Raw genomic sequence first — 22,697 nt, 5'->3', positions numbered from 1 at the left:
GGGATACAGGCGGAGAGAGGGGGCAGGCAGTGGAGACGTTTACACGGCCGAGATTCTCTTTCTCGTACGGCTAGAAACGTGTATAGTTCATTTTTACACAAGGACTCGTGCAAACAAGTTAACTTTAACTTGTTAAAAATGAGACTTTCACCCTTGCTGTTGTTTCCAGGGATTTTTGTCTGTGCACTTTTCCCTCTAACAAACGGCGAAGAGCAGCGAATCCCCGAAGGTAAGTCAGGAATGCTGCCCGGTACTAACCAACGCTACTAACCACCGTGCTATCTGCACACGTTTAACGTCAGCTAATGTGGAAAGTCAACCCAGTCTCAGTTTGCAAAGTTGAGGTCACTCAGCTGGGTTTGGACTGGGGGAGACTCCTTAGCTCATGTGGTCCCCGGTTGAAGGAGACCCTCACCCTAACGTTACCTCTGGTATGGCCGTGTCAATCCACAGACATGTCTAACGTTACAACTTTGCAGTAGACTTCGCAGTGAATAAGCCACATATGGAAAATACAGTACCACTGAGTACTTTGTGCTTGTGTCCCTAGAAGCATATGCTGTATAATTATTTACAATTCCGAAAGACATTAACTGACGCTGGGTTGTAACTTGTGTGTTGTTTTTCCGATTTAAAAAGATAGCAACGAGTTTAACATTATGGCAACTCTTTAAACTAGAGACAGCAGGACGGAGGTGCTGAGGAGGACTCAGCCCGCTGACGTGGACGTGGACGGCGGGCTGTCAGCGCTGCTGTTAACACGAGGACATTAGCTAGCTCATGGAATGCTTGTATGCTGTAAAGATGATGTAGAATGTAGTCCGTTAAAGAACAAAACTGATACTTTTACATATTCCTCCGTAGCACGTCGAAAGCAGATTAGCGGTACTCTATACGGTCTCATATAAAGAATAGAGTATTGAAGAATTACCTTCAGAAAAAGTCAGCCAGATTTGATAAAACAACACCAGTTGTTTCCAGAGCAGTCTCTGGAGTTGTATAGACTTGAATGCTAGTAGATTGAAATAGGTCAGCACGACAATAAAGAAAAGAACACTTGATACGAGACAACCGTGAAACCGTATCTTGTCTGTTGAAAACTGGTGAACTCTCCATGTTATTTTATGAAGACAAGACGTCAGGACTATGTGTTTAGAATTATGTTTCAGTGTTCCTTTTGATTTAAATGTCCTTCCTTTCCTCAAATGCGCTTCAGATCAGAGATTGTGAGTCCAACTCACTCTCATGGTTGGACTCAGATTTAGACTATAAATCAAGAAGCTGTCCATAACTAATCCAGATCTGATGTTGTAGTTTTATCATGGGTGAGAAAATCACAAAATATATTTGTAAATCATATCAGAAGTAGTGTTTTCTCTAAGATGATGATTGCTGACCTGTGACGAATTATTATTATCACATTGACCAAAAATATTGTATAATAGTTTGTCTCTGCAGTCAGTAACCTACTACAACCCATATACAACAATCAAATAATACAATATAAATACTGTCAGTTATTACCAGGTCCAGCATTTATTTTGAGCCGGGGTAGCTGCAACCCAATATGTTTAATTTATGATGTCATCATCAGATAACTTATATTTGTCATTATCAAGGTTACATAACCATCCACAGCCTGTCATTTTGCTTTTGCTCATTTGATTAGGCCTTATTGTACATTTCCTGGTGACTTTGCACCTGTAATGTACACCACAATGTCAACAAATGTGAACCATACATTATTATTTATTCTTTGAATGTATTCCTGTGTTAAAGTCAGTTGTGGCAGATCCACTGGGTTGCTTCATGCTGAAGGCAAAAGAAAAAAAGAAGGCCGCATATTATTTTTCTAAATTCCTCTGTAATGTGGTGTCTTCCAGAGAAACTTCTAGTTGTGACTGTTGCAACCAAAGAGACGGATGGCTTCAAGCGTTTCTTTCACTCAGCTAAACATTTCAACTACACTGTCAAGGTAGGAACCCCTGTGGCAAGTCAAAGTAGCTCTCCTGTCTATGGAAGCCCCTCTATCTATTCTCTACAAGAAAACTAATCCCTATTTTTGCTATACATACTTTTCTCTTCAATATCATCATGCTATCATTGTTTTTACATTTGAGACTGTTTCAATGCATTTGAGTCAAAGAAATAAGCCACTGTTTTTTTCAAAAATAAAGTGAAACTTGGCAGTTATGTTTTCTGAGGATAAATATCTTTAAATTCATATCTTCAAAATGCAGTAAATGTATGTCTGTATGTATGTTTTAAGGTTCTTGGTGAGGGTGAGAAATGGAACTCTGGCGACTACATGTCAGCTCCAGGAGGAGGCCAGAAAGTACGACTCCTTAAAGCAGCTCTGGAGGAGATGAAGGATGAGGACAAAATCATCCTCTTCATTGACAGGTAGAGTGTCTTCACCACGGACAAAGCGTCAGATTTGAATGTGATGGCCAGAGTAACATCCTGCTACTATATGGACACGTGCTCATTTCAAGGTTCACACTTTCTACTACAACATGTTTACATGCTTTAATGTTGTGCTCTTTATGTTTCTCATACTGTCTGTCTGAATATTCACCCTCAGTCTGAAACACTGTTTTAACACATCTCAACGTCATTTCGTTGCTAAGCAACAGCTTGGGTCCATGTTTACTTCCTGTCTGCTGATGTCATCCACATCCACATCCAACCAGAAACCAACTGGGACACATTTAGAATGTTTAGAACTTTGAAAGGATCACACAGAAATCCTGACGACTCGTTTAAGGGGCTGAATATGGGCTGTGTGTATTCCTCCATGGATTTATACAGCACATTTTTACAATATAATAATATAACAATGCTGAGCACATTCCAAATGACACCAGATGGGTTTAGATTTTAAATAGTCTGTGTTACTATGTAGTTATTCACTCAACAAGTCTTTGCTGCATTGCCACGCAACAGCACAATAAGTACTACACTAATATTTAGTGTAGGGAAGAAAATAAAGTATTTAGTGACTGAATATGTATTATCTCATTCTGAGTATAGTTCAGTGTCTCTGTCTGTCCCTGAGGGGGCAAAAATCATTCAAAAGAAATTCAATACTTTGGGAAATGTTCTTTCTTTCTGAGAGTGAGATGCTCAGATAGATATCAATATCATGTCAGAGTGTTAAGTACAGAGCTGGAGCCTAGCCTAGCTTAGCATGAATAGTGGAAGTAAGGGGAAACAGCTAGCCTGGCTCTGTCCAGAGTTTAAAGAAATACTCCTACCATTACCTCTAGCACAGTGTCTGTGGATAATGTGAGCAGTTTTGTTCACCAAGAAATACTTCCAATACATAACCCTCCAATACAATCCCCATTTGTCTTTGTTACATTTCTGTGTGTGTACAGATGAAACAAACGGATACATATATTTTTTTTCTTTTCCCGGGGGAGTCTGTACCTCGACCCTAAGGGCAGTAGCTAAAAGCAGTGATTCAAGGGATGGCTGTGTGTCTAACATTGTTCGACTTAAGCGCTGGACTGCTTTGCTGTGAAAGGACAGCGGGTTCGTTTGCAGCCTGTAATTGCACTTCACAGTTTGACTACTTCGGGAAGCTTTGCAACTGCAGGCTAGATGTCCCCCCTGCTTCCAGTATTTATGCTAAGCTAGGCTAACCATGTCCAGACTGAAATTCAGATTCATCTTCTCAAGAGAGGTGGAAATTGTAAATTAATTTGCTGATATAAATCCATTCCTTCAGTTCACTTCAAAGATGTGTTGTCAATACGTACTTATGTTTTAAATAAACATTTGCATTTCCCTCCCAAAGCCCCTTAGTACACACATCAGTCATCCATCTTATCACAGTTCATGATGCCATGGTGTTCGTCTTCAGTTCAGTTTAAGGATCAAACTCTTCAGTGCAATCTAGGCTTTTATCCGTTTTGTTTGTATACAGGTTTAATAGCTCAGCAGCCTTCTATTTGCAACAGTTATCACATAATGGTTGTTGCTGTAGATTGTTCATAGTTCTTCCGTCTTTCAATAAACAGACAGTAGCATACTGTGAATCACAGCGGAGCGGACAACGGGGCTCTCGGTTACCAGTGAGGAGCTCCACTACTAAAAGCTACTGATTCAGTACAGTTCCCAAATTGTTGAACTATATCTGTAATTCAGCCTTAAATGTACTGTAATAATAATAGTACATGGGAGCTGCAGTAAAAAGGCTGAAACATGTGTACATGCTTTTTGTTCAAGCACCGGTAAACACAACCACTGGCAACTTAGCTCTCCAAATAAAGAATGTTGGCATCTTATAAAGGCATCCCTTCATTTGTTTTAACTATGCCACTGGCTTCACACACTGTGAGCCACACGGGCAGTAAAGTTTTCTATTTTCACACAGCTATGATGTGGTTTTCGCCTCGGGCCCCAAAGAGCTGCTCAAGAAGTTCCAGCAGGCCAGACACAAGGTGGTGTTCTCCTCTGAGAGCCTGATCTGGCCCGACAGACACCTGGAGGACAAACACCCCCACGTCGCCGAGGGCAACAGATTCCTAGGCTCAGGAGGTACGTGCACCAGTCCTGTCAGTCACACAGCTGGGGGAGGCCGCATGGCTCTGACATTGTGATGAAATTCATGTTTCGCATCATGTCACTTGCCTTCCATACTAGTCTGGTCATAGCTAGTCTAGTAGTGACCTTGGCCAGGGAGAGGTGTGATCAGCTGCTGTTTTCACCCTACTTTCTTACAAGGTTACGAGGTTCATTTTATTGTCAATGTACAACAGGGTTGGGCAACAAAATGCAGACTGTAGTCCCATTCAGCTTAAAAAAAGAAGATACACAGAAAAAAACTAAAACAAAACTATATTATATATGGAGGGCAGAGGATGGATTTAGGAGTCTTCTGTACTTCTGTATGTCACTCCAGACAGAAACAGGTTGTTGCTGGTGGGTTTAGCTCTTTGCAGGCACCTCTCATCACCAATATCATTGATGCTCAGTAGATGGTACCAGTGATGTTCTGGGCGGTTAAGAGTTAATTGAGTAACACTGAATACAAAGAGAACATTCTTTGTTTACAAGAAAACACGTAAAGCTGCTGTCAATTCTCAAACAGAGCTATCAGAAAGGTATGCCACATTCATATCTTATCCTTCAGTCCACAATTGTGAGAAAGCAAATGGAACGAAAATGGTCACGTCGGCCTCCCAATTGTAATTCCAAGTTTGAGATATCTGGAATTTGATTCTAAATATTGATGAAAGCACTGATGGTGTTTAAATGAAACGACATGTTTAGCTAGTTCATGGTTAAAATGTAGGCATCCCTCTAGTCTATTTTTACATCTAGCTCATCAAGACTACTTATGACATATGTGACTTAACAGGATGACACTTACGCTATCCTCACACAAATATACACTATGCACATCTCTTAGCACTCTAACGTTTACCAGCTGCTGGTGTGACTAGACTTTAGTCCAGGAACTAACACGGCCACTTCTCTTTATAGCAGAGAAACAGCAGTCAGCTCTGGGCTGAGGCCATAAAAACTGAACCTGGCAGTAGTTGTTATGGCAATTATAAACAGTTGACTTGACTGTATCTGAATGTAGGCACAATATGAAAGCGTTTGTATCTATGAATATGGAATACCATTTTTTTTTTTTCACTTCCTGTCTCCCTCAGGTTTCATTGGCTACCTTCCCAACATCAAAGAAATGGTTGCTGACTGGACGGGAGAAGACAGTGACCAGCTGTTCTTCACCAAGATTTACATTGATCCAGTTAAAAGGGTAAGATGTGCTACATGTCAGCGTTTATTTTATGGATCTGTATTTTAATTTATTCCATGTCACATTAAGTACATTCAATACTAGACCTACTACTAATAACAATAATACTAGCTTTCTTTTAACATTGTCATGTAATTCATCTGTGATATTTTATTATGTAATATAAAATCCTAAAATAATGGCCTTAATTTCAGAGAAACCTTTCTGTTCCCTGTTATTTCTTTCATCATATTTTAGTGAGAAGCCTCTTTTCTAATCTGCTCCTGTTCTTATTTGCTGTTGATGCAAACTCAACACTTCCTCCGCGTTTATCTGATTTGATGAGTTTAGTATCATTTACATTTCCAAAGCACTAATTCTGACAGAAAAAATATGCCCTGAAATTTCCATTTGGCAATTTTCTTTGTGCGCTGTTAATGAGACTCAGCACTTTCTGCAGAGATGTTTCACATTAAAAGCCTTCCAGTAGCTTGGTGAGCTTAACCACGCCTATTCCTGTTAGTCTTTTAATTTGAAACATCTGCAGGAAGTGTTGTGTTTTACGATGGTAATCTAACAGTAAACAAAAGAATAGACGTAACTGGAATGGAGTGTTTGAGAGCAGTATTAGTGTTAAAAGAGTATAACATGACTCTGTAGTACTGATACAATTAGTGCTGGTACTGCTTATACTTATTATGTGATTGTGCTGCCACACCTGGAGCTATTATTTGAGATCCCTTTTTCAATACTGGCTTTAATTTGGGAATTTGTGAGAACAATGTGTGTCCATGTTTCAGAAATCCACAAATATCACTCTGGACAGCAAATGCAGATTGTTCCAGAACCTTCATGGAGCCCTCGGTGAGTGCCTTGAATTTTGTCTCTTAGTCCAGCGAGTGAAGTTTATGAAACAAAGACACTGAGACTTCTGAAGCATCCTCCAACACACAGTGTCTATTTTCTGTCTGCAACTATGCTAGAAATGCTAAATGCACGCTTCCAATAACACTTTTAGGAAATTGTATGTTTCCTATCTTCCAGAAGGCAAATTCTTCTGTGTGTGCCTCACACCATCTACCACACATTACAGTAACCAGCATCCTGTCCTGCTCATGATCTCTGGTGGTCCACACTGTATCATCCATTGAGCAGTAATGACTTAAAATACAACTTTTGGACCAATATTAAGATGACACCCACCATTTTCATATGTTGGTGATTAATTTCCTAACTACAATAATAGAACAAGTGTGTTTTCATTTACTGTAGTCACACTAGGCAAATTATTTTAAATGTGACAATTTACTCAGGCGGCAACCTCTGGTTCTGAAAAGTGAAGTGAAGCTGAAGTGTCTTAAAGCTGCATTCTCTCTAATGTCCACCAGGGGGCGACTCCTCTGGTTGTATAGAAGTCTATGAGAAAATGACTCTACTTCTCTCCTGATTTATTACCTCAGTAAACATTGTAAACATGAGTTTATGGTCTCAATCTCTAGTTTCAAGTCTTCTACAATACATCACAGTGTGTTTTCAGTTCATGAAAGCTGACTGTGACATTTTGTTTGCCAACAAATGTCCCATTCAGCGTTCGGTTGTATATTTTACTACGAGGTTTATTTTACAGCAAAGAAAAACAAATCCTAAACAAGTTAAAAAAATAATAAACCATCAACTGGCAAAGAAAGACCAGGAAGAAAAACAAATTAGACATAAATAAATAAATAAGAGAAAAAGAAATACATCAAAACAACCATGCAACACGCCAACAACGTTGTCCGACACTCGTGTCAACCATAATGTCAGCCCAACAACAGATATCAAAAAATATATTAGGAGGGTTCTATACAGAGCTTTACTTAAACTTGGATCTAGATTTACACACATGGAGTAGCATCCTGTTTGAAGAGAGTACCTGTCTTCTTACGAGATAATGAGCATCAACACTGAACAGAGTCAAAAAAGCTGTATGAGGTTAGGGAGGGCAAGTCACCAGCCGATTTCCTTGTTCTGACAAATACTTGGTCCATTTTGTCCATCTTGCTATGTATGTGTCTTTTCTTAGTCTCAGAGGGAAAGTCAGTCTTCCAATATTGTGAATTTCTATAAGATTTCAGTCCAATTTTCTACTGAAGGTGGGTGGGTTTGTAGCTACTTATGAGTAATTGCTTTTTTTGCTGCTACCGTTAATATTTTCAGGAGGTATCTGTCATTTCCTGTTATTCCTTCTGGTAGATCGCCCAAATACAGTGACTTGCATGTGAGTAGGATCTGCTGGCCAAGAATATGCTGCATAATTCTCCAAATGTTTTGCCAGAATGTTTGCATCTTAGGACAGCACCAGAAGATATGGTGGTGGTTTGCACTTCGGTCGTACTTAACTCCACCAAAACAAAACCTCTCCTGATCACAGTGGCTTTAGCCGTCTGCATCCACACAAAGCCTCACAGTCACAGTATGATCTGATGTACACTAATGGTATTAACTACTTTTCTCTGTCAAATGGGGATTTTAAGTGACTATAATTCCTCAGTCTGACTTTGATGGGATTCAGTCAGCCCTAGAATAAAGAAACAATACATAGTGCTCAGTTGAGTATGTTTGTGACAGTATATAGCACTTACTGTGTCTGTATACCAGCCACTCCGCAGCATGAACATTTGATGTACTGTGATTGTTGCGGTCATTTACTGAGTGAACACTGTCACCCATGTTCTCACTTTAATAATGTTTTGGCTGAATAATTAAAGGAGCAATATACGACATTTTGAACATTAATATCTCATCAAACATCTATAATCTATGTAAAGATATAGTAAGATATCAGAGAATGACGTCTCTGTGTGTGTGTGTGTGTGTGTGTGTGTGTGTGTGTGTGTGTTGTAATCCGAGCTGCTCCTTGCTTTGTTGACATAGCAGGCCGATTACCTGTGCTTTTAGTGCATGTTAGTGCACGTGAGCGTGCCATACTAGTGAGATCTCACTAGCTACAACTCTTTCAGAACAGCTGTTAGGACGATATGAACATTTCTGGCCAAAAAAGTTGTAATAGTTAGTGAATCACGATATTTTACCCATAATCATCAAAATATGCTTAAAACTTTTTAAATGGCCCTAAAACCTACTGGAATCACTTAACCTTCCATTTATTGAAAAAAAATATTGTCTTGATTGCATTCCAGATAGGACACGTCTTTTTTAGATATCATATATCAGAAGGTCCCCCTGCAAATAACGGAGGAATAAAGAAATGTCTACATTGTATGAGCTATTTCTTTCTAACATGATCATTCCTGTTTTTTAAATCAGGCTCTATTTTTCACTTCTCTACATGATATTGAGCTGGACACGTCCTTTAAGTCACTCATGTGACTTTACGATTATCCTGATAAAAACATATCCCGATCTACCTGTTGTGAGTGTTGCCTCATCCCTTTTGGCAACCAGTGGTTAACTTCTTCTCAGGCTCCTGGCTGTTTCTTCCTCTGCCTGCTGAATAATCTGGAGATTGTAGCGCTGAGACGTCGTCTCCTTCAAGGTTCCAGAGGGGTTAACAGTTGCAGTGTATAAGTCAGGGCTGCAGGTTTAGACATGAGCTGAACTCCTTGCAGTCTCTGCAGCATTGTTTGAGTTAGAGGAAGGAATTTGTTAGTTCACTGAGAGACGGATGTGACAGCACCAAGAGTCTAGGGGCTTGAATGAACTCCCTGAGGACCGTCTGCTCCCATAAATCCTCCCGTTGTCAGCTCTGCTATTACCTGCTGCTTGCCACTTCTCTTCAAGTGTAAGACACAAAAGAAGATTTTACATAAACAGATATCTATGATTCAAAATGAAGAACAATGTGTGAAAAGTGTGTGTTAAATATTGATAGTGGCAATACTATTGAAACAAGTTTGTAAAAGACATTTTGTAGCACATTTGGCCAAATACACAATCATAAACGCAGATGAATCATTTGTAAACATAATCCTTCTCTCCTCTATCCTGATTGACAGAACTTGTAACACACTACAGTCTCTAATACCACCTCATCATGTAATTACTGACAACAGTAATCAGGGATATGAAGTTCACTTGAAACTAGTTAGAAAGTAAGGTGTTGGATATAGAGTTTCTCTCATGCAGAGCAGCTTCTTAACTGATATGTAAAAAGATGAAAGCTCAAACCTTCTGCACTAGCACCAGGGACAACACTAGCTAACCTGCTTCTTTGTCACTTAATTACTTAAATACCTAAACATAATTTAATATAATACAATACTATGGTACATGTTCTTTGTCTAAACATATTGTAAGAGGCCATTGAGAGAGAATACAAAAATTGAAAGAATTCACTGTTTTGCAACAATTGTTTGTCTTTTTCTGTTGACGCAAAATGTGCATAATCCTGATGACGTGGAGAATCGTGCTGGTTCCCTCCACAAAAAGCCAACAGGATTCTTCCATTGGATTTTGGATTATTATAGAAAATAATCTCTGTGGCAAACACATGTTTATGAAATTTACAAGTTTTGTTCAGCAAGTTAACCTTCAGAAATGAACACCACTTTTATGATCTTCATTCATATTTTGACTTCACGTCACCACCACTGAGCTAAAGCAGGACTAGTCGGGCTGATGACATTTAGTCGTCTCATTTAGACACTTGTTAGCAACCGCCTTTTTCAAGATCTGTAAAAGCTAAGGGTTATTTACTGATGTATTTTATACCATAGAACAAAGCATTCAAATCTCTTCAGCTTGTGTTAAACATAGACCTTATTTACCCTCAAGTACAGTCACTTTGTATTAGGCTCAGGAATACAGTGACACTTGATAAAAAAGATAAAGATAATCCACTGAACTAATTATGTCTTTTAAAAATGAATTTTGAGTCAGTATGATTCATACTAGAACACTTGAAATAGACATTGTTATCATGTTAAAAATATTTGTATTAATTGAGACATGTTTGGTTATTACCACTCACACATGTTGTAATAACCACTGCAATATGTAATAATTATTACAACATGCAGTTAAATCTGATATTATGTTCAGGCTGTTACAGGCCTTCTTTAATCTCGTCTGTGTGTGTGTGTGTGTGTGTGTGTGTGTGTGTGTGTGTGTTTCCAGACGAGGTGGTGCTGAAGTTTGAGGACGGACGGGTACGAGCCAGGAATATGCTGTACGATACGTTGCCTGTCATCATCCATGGGAACGGACCAACCAAGGTACTGACCTATCACACCAATCTGACCAATCACATGCAGCTGACCATCAGGTGTGTTCACACCCAAACCAATACGACACTTTGTTCTTTCCTCATGCGTCATGATTCAAACATGAAAATACATTCTCAAGACATCATCATCCAGCAATGAGCAGCTGAGCACTTCTCAGATTGAGGACAACAAGCTTCAGAGAAGAAAGAATGACGAGCCTGTCAATGTGCTCCTGGTCTCTCTGTAAATCCACAAATAATTGAATTCAAAACTTTGAACTACGACCCCCACTCTCTTTCTAGTGTTGTAGTACACTGTAGCTTGCTGAGCAACCAATCCGTCTGGATAGCTAATTAGTGAGAAAGCACTGTCCCTTGTGTGATTTAGCTGTCCATCACACATGTATACCCGCCCACCCACACAGAGGGTCAGAGGCTAAAGGAGCAATTCTGGTCCATCTTTTATTCTTCTTGGCAATAATAATAAAAATCACTTGTGTCCAGTAAGTCAGCCGGTCAAAGTAGCCTACTTGTAAATGTTGTTATGACTTAAGTACTGGATATTAGACTGAGATGGGATAACCTACGAGAACACATATTTGTTTCCAGCTCCAGATCAACTACCTGGGTAACTACATCCCCGACACGTGGACATTTGAGACAGGATGCACAGTGTGTCACGAGGATCTCCACCCACTCTCAGCTCTTCAGGTCAGTTCACAGGCTGATGGTGATCACATCTGCTCTTTATGCAAGATATGCCACAACTTCATTTCATCAATATCAAGAAATATTTCAACTGTTCAGGCGTTTGATGCCAAATAGAAGTAATAAGCCCTTGCTCCTGGAACTCATATGATGCCTGATTTTTTTTTTTTTCCAACAGGAGAGTGAATACCCACTGGTGGTCTTTGGCATCTTCATTCAGCAGCCCACCCCTTTTGTGGCAGTGTTCTTTGAACGCCTACTGAAGCTCCAGTACCCCAAGAACAGATTCAAACTCTTCATCTACAACCAGGTACCAGGAGAACATCTAGTACATCAAGGTTAAGATGTACTTTAAAGTGTCCCACAGACGATCAAAAAGGCTCACGTGATGAATTTACTGATTAGATGTATTGGTATCTACTGAACAGTGGCGGGCCATCAGGGCCAGCAAGGCCTTCTCTGCTGGCCTAAACAGAATCACAAAGTTATATCTATTTTATAATTTAATAATTTTTCTTAAATACACTACATGTATTATAATTTATAAAAATATTTTTCCCATTATCTTATTTTCTCATTGCACAGCTACTGTCTTCCTCAGTTGCTCTGCTTCCAGTGCAGCTTGTTTTAAGTAGAGCTTTTATCCAATCAGATTTCACCTCTGTGTCTCTAGGTAAGAACAGAGACCCAGGCCTGCAGAGTCTCAGGTGCATCCAGTGCAGATTAAAGTAAATGGGGACGATATTGTTGATTGTCATAGTGTTCAACCAATCAGATCTTTAGTTTGACATGTTGGGCGTATTCTTTGAGTGTCAGCGCCTGCTCGCAGGCCTATAATGACGTCAGCATTACGTGCCGCTCAGTGTCCACTCTGCACCTCTGCCGCGAGGTGCAGAGTGTGTTGTGATTGGTCAGTGGGCGAGCACGTGACTATCGTGAAACGAAACTTAACAGCAGAGGCTGTCGAGTAGTGAATCACATCACGTGATGCAGCTCAGCCAATCAAATATGGGCATTCTGACTGAGCGAAATGTACCACACACCATGACACAGGGGGCTGAGACGAGGAAAGACACTGCAGAGCAGTACGTGCAATGTTCAAGTTGTGAAAGTAAAGTCATAAGACGATGTCTTTGGGCCATGACTTGTCATTAAGGAGTGATGGTGGGTCCTACAGCCAGACCAGCTGAGAACCATTGTCCGCCATGAGCGCAGAAAACATTATATTTTCCTAAATATAAGCTTCTGCATTTTCCAAATGCTCTAGTACTATTTAAACGTATTGTAAGTCTTGTACCGAACGGTACATACATAGGTACATACATTTAATACGTACATAGTTACAGCCTTAGAAACTAATAACTCTGGCACCATCATGTGGTTATAAGGTGGTATTTCAGCTGCAGGGCAACAGTGAAGGCCTAGGTATAAAATGCACGGCCCGCCACTGCTACTGAATGAAACTAAACATCCTATCTTAATCTCATGACGATGTTTAACCAGTTCCTGTTAGCTGTGTCTATGGTTACTGCACCAAAATCAGCATGTTGAAACAAGCTTCCTATTGTTACTATATGTTAGCTAATCATAGAGGCATGTAACATGCCTCCATGTTCACAACATGAACATGGCCTACCGTTCACTCCCATTCTAGGCCATCTAAGGGCCAATAAAACATTTGCTTCTGGTGGTGAAGCAAATTTGGTGAACTTTGACTTGAGAATCATTACTCAGATCTGAACACATGCACATCATAGACACACTGCTGGAACCGGTGCCACTCACTCTTTTTTACCATCGATTTGATTTCAATGCAGCTAATGCAGGATGACTGTTCATGGTGCAGATCCACCAAAATGTAAAATATCACGGTAAAGCCTAAACGAAATATTTATTTTGGCATTAAAGCTCCACTCATATGTCATTTCTGAGTTTTATCCTGAAAATAACAATGTATATAGCATAGCATACCTAGCTCAGACATTTAGTGACTATGTCCAAAGCCTTAAAATATAGAGAATGAAAACCACAGCAAGTTTGAAAGGGTTGAAGCTCCTAAGGGAGCCTCCTGCTATCACACATTACATTACAGTCATTTACAATTCAGATTCTATCACAATTTTAGGATTTAGACTAGCGGAGCCGGGGATCGAACTGCCGACCCTCTGATTGAAGGACGGCCCTGCTCTCCACTTAGCCACCGTCGCCCGGCAGCCATTGATACTTGATACACCCTTGATACTATAAGCCAATAGAAGTCATGTATAGAAAAATCCACTGGTTGTACAAACATGTACCATAAATACCTTTTCCATAGTAACTCAGACGCCTGCTCTTTCTATCTGTTTACTTCTCCTCTCCCTCCAGGAAGCCCATCATGAGGGTCAGATCAGCTCCTTTCTGAAGGATCATGGAAGCCTTTATCAGGATGTCAAGCTGGTCGGCCCTGAAGAGGAGATGGACCAAGCGGCCTCCCGCAACCTGGGCCTGTGAGTCCCAAGTGACACTAGAGTTCTAAACTATTTCTAAAGAAACCGAGTTGCACAGAATCAGATAGAGTATGCTTTAATGTTGAACTTATTGACCTCAGGTCATGTGATTAAAAACTGATCATGTTCAAGAGTGAGAAAAGGCTTTAACACAGTCGTCATTTGACAACAACAAGTTGTGTGTGTTACTTTGATATGCACAAGGTTTACTGTGCAAACCCTGCAGGATTCTTTCTTTCCTTCATGAGAAGCTGTCTGTGATCACTTACTGAAAGTTCCCCTCCAGTCAAAAAGCTGTCAGCTTGTCTGGATGTTTGAGCTTCACTGTGCAGAATGATTGAAGTGCTCAGTCTGTTCTCACATCCTTCTGCTGCAGAGGGAACCTTTCTTTATGCTCTCCTTTAGTCTCAGTTCAACACCTGGACGCAGCAGCAGGATTCACAACTAGTTTGGAAGCCAATCACAGACCAATATGCAACTAGATTATTATATTTCATTACAATACACATTCATAGATTCTGAATATTTCAATGAGGGAGGAGTATAATTTGTATACCAAATTCAAAGAATTTGAATTTGGTATACAAAACATGTCTGGAGGAGATCTTTAAAGTCAAACCTCACTTTTTGTATAAGGAAATATAAATGATAATGATAATATTGGCTATGGACATATGTCTGTCATTTCAAAAGAGGATTAAGCTATGTTTGGACACATTTGTATCTCAGTGTTTCAGAGTGGGAGACTTTCCCACGACAAAACAGATATCTGCATATGAATGCTATATCTGAAGGCAACAGGACAGGATTTTGGTACTAGAGGCATCAGAATAGTTTCATGTTTGAGTGGGCTTTGGTTGGTTCAGGTAACCAGGATTTAGCTTTTTATTAATCTCTATAAACAGAAATATTCATATACAATCGGGTTGCACACGTCGTCTCTCAACTGTAACTCCAGTCTCGAGTCTCATGTTGCTAATGGGACCGTAAACAAGTCGGCCCAGATATCTGCTGGCCACACCAGAACCCCACAAATATAGTCCCTTGACCCAGATGCTTATCTGTCGTCAGATTGATAGCTGAAGGGTTCTGAGATTGTTTTCTATACAATAAAGAGCTGTCGACCGTTAGTTGTGGCATTTGTATTCTTATCTTTCAGGCTACTGGAATCAAAGGCGTTTAACAAATTCTTGTTTTTGCCACATCATCCATCATCCATTGGTACTAAATTCACACCCAGTGGAGAACAATTCAATTTAGCAAAAATAAGTAAACAAATGAAAACAAACACTGCATACTGGGATTTCTTAGCAAAAAACAATTACATAAATCTCAGTTGGACTGTATGAAAAATGTTTGCTTCATGAAAATAGGAGCTTTTGTGCTTTTGACTTGATTTTCAGAGCCAACCCGTGTGATGTGAGGTCATATGGTTTATCCAGAGTACCAGCGCTGCTCTTTAGTCTCACACTACATCCTGTGTTTCCTCTCTTTCAGTGATATGTGCCGGAAGGACAAGGACTGTGACTATTTCTTCATCTTGGACATTGAAGTGGTCTTGGAGAACGAGAACACACTTAAAATTCTTATTGAACAAAACCTGCAAGTATATTTAACAATATTGAATTATTAACATTAATGTGGCTGATGTCTTAGGACTGCTGTGGGAATTTCTATTACACTCATTTATTAGCAGTTTACGTACTGTATTTAGCCAGATGAAGACATATAGTAACACTCCTTTAATTGTCCATCAGTCCTATTGTGGCACCGATGATAACTCGCGTCGGTCGACTGTGGAGCAACTTCTGGGGAGCCCTCAGTGCAGACGGCTACTACGCCCGGTCTGAGGACTACGTGGACATAGTCCAAGGACGCAGAGTGTAAGTGGATTTAAAGATTTCAGAGGCACGTTCAGTGACAAACACTTTTATAGGCAGGCTAGACTGACAGAGCCACAGACTGTAGCACTAGAGGCAACTTTACAGAGCTCTGCAGATATGCACCCAATCACATCAATCCATAGGACTACCAACGTCTGCACACTGCACCTCGTTACAGGGATCACCAATGGTGGGGTGCAGTAGAGAGATGTGTTTTTAATATACAGTATGTGGGAAAGATCACAATTATAACATCTTATTACATCTTTTCACTGGGCATTAGTGAGAGATCCTAGTGTTGGTGTCTGTCTTGATTTTAGTGGGGTGTGGAACGTCCCGTATGTGTCCAGCGTGTACCTGGTGAAGGCCAGCCTCCTCCGATCAGAGCTCTCAGACTACGAGCTGTTTACCTCAAACATCTTAGACCCTGACATGGCTTACTGCCACAACATCCGCAGCAAGGTCAGTATTAGTACATGTACTGTATGTACTCTACATAAACAAGGAACAAAATAACTACAGCATAGAAAGAACAAAGTGTCATGTAGTTTAGACTCTTTCCTGTTTTGCTCCTTCTGCTGTTTTGTGTCATAATCTATTTGCTCTTAGATCTAATGGAAAAAAACAATGTTTATAACTGTAAATGTAAAATTGTTCATGAAAATACTTGACCTGTTGTGAATCTTTCCTTCAGGGAATCTTCATGTATGTAACCAACATGCACACTTTCGGTCGCATCCTGTCAACAGAAAACTATCAGACGAGCCATCTTCATAATGATCTGTGGCAGATCTTTGAAAACCCAGCGGTGAGACTGAGACTAGCCCTCATAATATTCCAGGATGTATAATATATATTTTTGTATAATTCTTTTTTGGTCTTCTGAGGATGTCATAATGTTTGTATGTTAACTACATACAGGTTTAAATGTTTGTGATTTTCTGAAAATTAATCAAATGAAGTATTTCTCCTTCAAAAACTTTTTGTTGTCATTTCAAACTCATTGACATTCTTATTAAGAACTAATCATGTGAACTATATAGATATGGTTAATGTGAACATTCAAAAGAATAACACAGTTTGATTGTGCTCATTGTCAATCCTTCAGCATGTTTCCATGCTGTGTGATGTTTATGCATGTCTCTTATTCTTAGTTCTACTTACTGACTGTGCACAGCTTTACGAGCCCTAGAACATCTTTTCAGCAACAGTTGTACTTGTAGTAGTGGCAGTATCATCAGCAGTAGGCTGAACACTAACATGACCAGTGCAGTGGTTGTGGTTGTAGCAGCACTATGTAACAATCGCTGACTGTGTGGTGTGTGTTTCTTTCAGGACTGGCAGGAGCGCTACATTCATGAGAACTACACTCGCATCATGAAAGATAAGCTGATTGAAACTGTGAGTTGCAGCACAAGTTGACATGATGACTCATGGAACACATGTAACTCCCTGTGTGTTTCTAATGAATACTCTCAGTGTAGTGGACTGCACATCACCGAATAAAGAATAAAGAAAGACATTAATGGATGCTATGTATTAACGTGCGGCTGTATGGATATGTAATTGGACTCAGTGCCCTGTCCTCTGTCCCCCAGCCTTGTCCTGATGTCTACTGGTTCCCAATTTTCTCTGATGTTGCTTGTAACCACATTGTTGAAGAAATGGAACATAATGGGAGGTGGTCAGGAGGAGCCAATACGGTATGTTATTTTATGGGTGTGTCTTTGTCTGATTTGATCAGTGAAGGGATTCTAAAGATTTACATGAATATTTCTCATCGTCAGTAATAACAATAAAAATACAGGAACTATGGTGAGAAAATGTTCATCCACAATCACATCTCATCATTGCTTCTTTGTTAGTCAGTATAATTCCTTATTTGTCTAATGAGTCGCTGTTAGCATTATCTGCCATCTGCTGTCATTTGCAACGAATATCTCAAGTCGTCTTGATGTTGAGGTTTTTCTAAAAGGATTTATCTTTTGATTTGTCAGGACAAAAGAATCCAAGGAGGCTATGAGAACGTCCCCACGATCGATATCCACATGAATCAGATCAACTTTGAGAAGGAATGGCAGAAGTTCTTACTGGAGTATATAGCACCGATAACAGAGAAGATGTATCCTGGTTACTACACCAAGGTAAGACGTGAGCAGAGGAACTTCACATACTCCATGTCTCATCCACGTTATCTGAATTTGATCAGCATTAAGAAGATTCAAATGAAGATGTTTGCTATAAACTAACACACTCACTTATCCTACTTTGTCTGCAGCTTTGTTGAAGAATGAATGTAGTTATTGTACTGAATTTCCCAGAGTGCACCTGTGAGTCCAATAGTGTAGCAAAGTGAGAGGAGATATTTTGTTGTCTATGTTGTGCGTGAGTCAACATGAACTGCAGTGTGTGTGTGTTCATGGTAATGTAGAACAGTGTGGCTCTCTGATGTGTTTGAATAGAGCAGTGGAGCTCTTTGGCCTAAGATATGTCACACTTTGATACACACACAATACTTGACAGTAGATCAGTTGGTTTGAGTCTGAATACAAGAGAAAAATATAGAATATCATCCGACTTGTTTAAGAATAGAAATGTTACCAGCTTTTATGACTTTTACAACGTACTATATCACTTTTTGATCGAATGAAGCATAACGGGGTCATTTAGTGATTGAGGCGTGACTCTTGGTATTGTGGTGCTGAAATGACTGCTTTTAAGAATGATCAGATGATTGACAGAAAAGCAAATTTGATAATTGATTCTTCATTCAACATTTGTAGGACAAAAGGAGCAGTGTAAAGATGTTAACACACAATTAATGATATGATATAGTGACTGAATAATGTATCAGAGGATTGAACGTGACTGTGCCCATCAGCAGCTCCCTCACTGGTTCCTGTGCTGCTGCTGTCTAACATGTCTTCTCTCATCAGTGCTCCAGTCCCTTGAACTTTGTGGTGAGGTACAAACCTGACGAGCAGCCCCTGCTTGTCCCTCACCATGACGCCTCCACATTCACTATTAACATAGCTCTCAACAGCAAAGACGTGGACTACCAGGTAAATGGGGAGGAGCTGGCAGGTAGTAGAGGCGACAGGATGTGATGATGCGGGCGATCTCCACTTCTCTCTCTGCTTCTCCTCTCCATCTCTGGAAGTGAATGCTGGACCGGGAACCAAGCTGATGCTTTTCTATATTGAGCAGGAGCTGCGAGGGGCGCACATGTGTTCTGCGAGTGCTTGCATGACTCCTCTCTGTCTGTGTGTTTGCAGGCTCAGTTTGAATTGGCCTTTGTAGTTAGATATAAGCCAGATGAGCAGCCGTCTTTGAGACCACACCATGACGCCTCCACATTCACTATAAACATTGCACTCAATCAACTGGGCGCTGATTACCAGGTGAGTGTGTTTAGAGGTTGGTAGAAATCTGACCATTCCAACAGGTGGTTCATAGTTACTACATCTTAAAAGAACAGCTAGTAATATTAGACAACACCTGGCAAACTTAGTACCTTAATCTGAATTAAACTGACAATTATGTCAGTGGATGCAAACATAGGCAGGATATGAAACCGTGATTTACAAAAGGATTTGAGCCGTTCCTTCTTGCCTAATTCCACAGGATGATCGCATTAACATTTTGAATCTCATTTACAAGGAGGTCAGGTTGGGTTAGGGTTAGTTTCACACAAGCACCACATAAAAGCACAGATAACAGCCTGAGAAAACAAAACGGCAAGAAGTTAAAGACGACATAAAAACATTGAATCAAGTTGTCATTCAGTGTCAGGACCAGTACATCCGGTGGCCAAATGATCCTTAATCCTGTTTTTAATCTTCAATGTTTATGAAATAATCTAGTTCATAATTTCTCTGTAGCTCCAAAAACTTTGTAAGTACTTTCACCAGAGACGGTTTGAGGAATGGCGAACATTACTTTTCCGTATGACCAAAGGTTTTATGAAGAAAACAAACTTTCTCATACAAACTGCAATGATGTGTGTGAAAACCCCAATCAGACACAAATCGTCAAATCACTTGATATACTGAATCGAACGTTTTCATTTCAACTCTCATGGATAGATATCAAATATCACCACAATCAACTGCTGATCAAAGCGGTGATTGAACACATTTTTTCCCTGCAGCAAAATAATTGCAGTATATAACATATTTAAAAGAAACTTAACTGAGATGCATACAGATTATTAATATTAATTGTAAATAAAATAGGACAAGCTAGAATATAAACCATCAACTTGGGACACTTTGAGTTCTACCACTCTATAGTTTTGAAACCATTGAACATTTTTGGAAGACATTAGTTAACCAGGTCAAGGAATAATGCAGCACAGTATTCTTTAGAGTCAATTGCACTTATAATGTCTTTTATTATAAGTTGTATTTGAATATCGGAATGGGACAGTTATGAATCAGGAATGTGTCCCAGTAAAATCACAGTGAATGCTGGTAATATAATATAGAAGACAGCAATGAACATGGTCACCAGAATAGCTGTTTTAATCATATGATAAGACCATACAGGGTGCACATAGAGGGGGAGAGACAGGAGGTCAACAGGCTTTATGTTGGCCACTGTTTCAGGATGAAAGTGAAGTGATGAGAGTAGCCCAAACAGTACAGTGTAGCCATGCAGGTTTGATTAAGCATGGTGCTGAATCATATCATTGAAAATGAATGCCGTCATATTTCTGGCATGAACATCTTCGTCCCTGATCTTTCAAACTTTCCGTTTGTGAGTCCGTCTTCTTTGCATGAAGCTGCATCCATGTTGTTTTCCTACATCTTCAATATACTGGAGGAGACAGTTATTCAGCCATTAGTCCACAGTATTATTGCTTTATGCTACATGAATTTACAGCTTCTATCCTTGACGTGTGATGATATAGTATGCTGTGTGTTGTATTGAGAACATACAACAAGGCTTTTTGAGGCTTGAACGTAACATTTTTGAAGTACAATATATATGATATTTAACCGTAGATAATAATTTTACAACAACTAATAATAACAGAATATTGATATATATTGAATTTGGATCTGGAGTTAAAATAACAGGTTCTGTGGTTGTCGATTAACAAATACATTTTCACATTCATTAGAATTAAAATTGTGTGTCCTGGTGTTTAGTATTACCTTATCCTAAAACTACAGATCCATTTCTTTAGATTGTATATTGATCATGAGAAGTAGTTCTACTTCAGCTGGAGTCAGAGGATGATGTGTGTTGTGCTGTGACTGCAGGGAGGTGGATGCAGGTTCCTCCGCTATGACTGCTCCATTGAGGCTCCTCGTAAAGGCTGGACCATCTTGCACCCGGGCCGTCTCACTCATTACCACGAAGGCCTGCCCACCACCGCCGGCGTGCGGTACATCGCAGTGTCATTTGTGGATCCCTGAACTCCCAAAGATGGCACACAGCGCCGGCTAGTCCACATCAAACAGGACACACACAATGGCCGCCTCCTTCAGCTTCACAGCTGCTCTCTATTTTCTGACTCGGAGCAGGTGACCGTTGCTCTTTTTCATGAGTTAATTTGCTTGTTTCTGTCTTACTTAAAGAATTATATACAACTTATTAGCAGTAGTGCTCTATGATAAACAGAAAAACACGGGCGCATGATTGAACAACAACATATAATGTTAGAGGAGAACTGGGTCAAAAGTATCACTTTCAAGCCTTCACAAATATTTGTGACCATCACGTGTCGTCTTTAAAATATGCATTATGGGTACAAGTCCCGGGGGCCTCAGATCTCTGAGGGTTTGAGAGGCTCAGGTTAACTGTGTGTTAGTTGGTGCATCATATTGGACTAACTGGTTTGGGAATGTGCACCACTTCATCACAATACCAGCTGATATGATAAGACGGTGATTCTTGTGAAGGGGTCCATAAGGTGTGAAGTTAGAGAGAAGTGGTCTGACCAGACCTCTGCAGCCCGCTGCTCATCTCTGCTGCTCCAGGCTGAATTCACTATATTGTATTACACCTCGTCTCTCAAGGATTTCAAATGTGATTTACTTTTTTAGGACTAACACTATTATTTAAATTGTATTATTTTCTTCCTTCAGTAGCTCTTTGTGCTTCAGCCTGACTAACATGAAGTAGTCCACCTGCTCATCTTATTACCCAAACTCCTTGTTCTGGATGTGTTACTTTAGTCCCAGTTCTAAACTAACTTGTTGGCATTTGTTTTTTGTCTATGAATAACAAAGCGCTTCGTCCTCCTGTTGTAAATATGTTGCAACACAAGTTGTTCTCTTAGATCTGTGTTCTCTGTGCAACAGTGTTCATTTACAAACTGCCCTTCAGGCATACGTTGTAGAATACATTGAATATTGAAAGGAAGCCATATTATATCACCACATGTTTTAACAGACAGAGTGTGCAGGGCAGTAAACAAGAGGTTATGCAATTACATTATGGGAAGTGTAGGATACAGTGTTTAGGAGCTTAACTGTAATCAGTGTGGGCTGCTTCAGCTCTGACAGAGGTTGTATTACCAGCTGCACCAGGGCCAGCACTCTCACCTAATCTTAAGGCTCTGTCTCAAAGAGAGACTTCATCATCATTCCACATAGAGCCACTGGTTTAAGCTGAGGGCTCCTGGTTGGTCTGGAGTTAAGGTGTGG

The 22,697-nt window shown here is 40.0% G+C and overlaps 1 protein-coding gene across 1 annotated transcript; it reads left to right on the top strand.

Moving 5' to 3' along the window:
• plod1a (procollagen-lysine, 2-oxoglutarate 5-dioxygenase 1a) lies at positions 1-22,641 on the top strand. The gene is made up of 19 exons (XM_031877565.1): positions 1-229; positions 1,884-1,975; positions 2,270-2,403; positions 4,382-4,545; positions 5,670-5,776; positions 6,556-6,619; positions 10,874-10,971; positions 11,571-11,672; positions 11,848-11,979; positions 14,037-14,158; positions 15,656-15,760; positions 15,916-16,041; positions 16,362-16,503; positions 16,736-16,849; positions 17,377-17,442; positions 17,640-17,744; positions 18,039-18,185; positions 19,317-19,442; positions 21,309-22,641. Exons 1-19 carry the CDS (start codon positions 139-141, stop codon positions 21,462-21,464), a joined length of 2,193 nt encoding a protein of 730 aa, XP_031733425.1. The 5' UTR covers positions 1-138; the 3' UTR covers positions 21,465-22,641.
• The last annotated feature ends 56 nt before the right edge of the window (positions 22,642-22,697 follow it).

Source organism: Anarrhichthys ocellatus, unplaced genomic scaffold (genome assembly GCF_004355925.1).
Source record: "Anarrhichthys ocellatus isolate YVR2014 unplaced genomic scaffold, GSC_Weel_1.0 scaffold140, whole genome shotgun sequence".
NCBI classification, from domain to species: domain Eukaryota; kingdom Metazoa; phylum Chordata; class Actinopteri; order Perciformes; family Anarhichadidae; genus Anarrhichthys; species Anarrhichthys ocellatus.
This window is presented reverse-complemented; position numbering and strand designations above follow the sequence as displayed.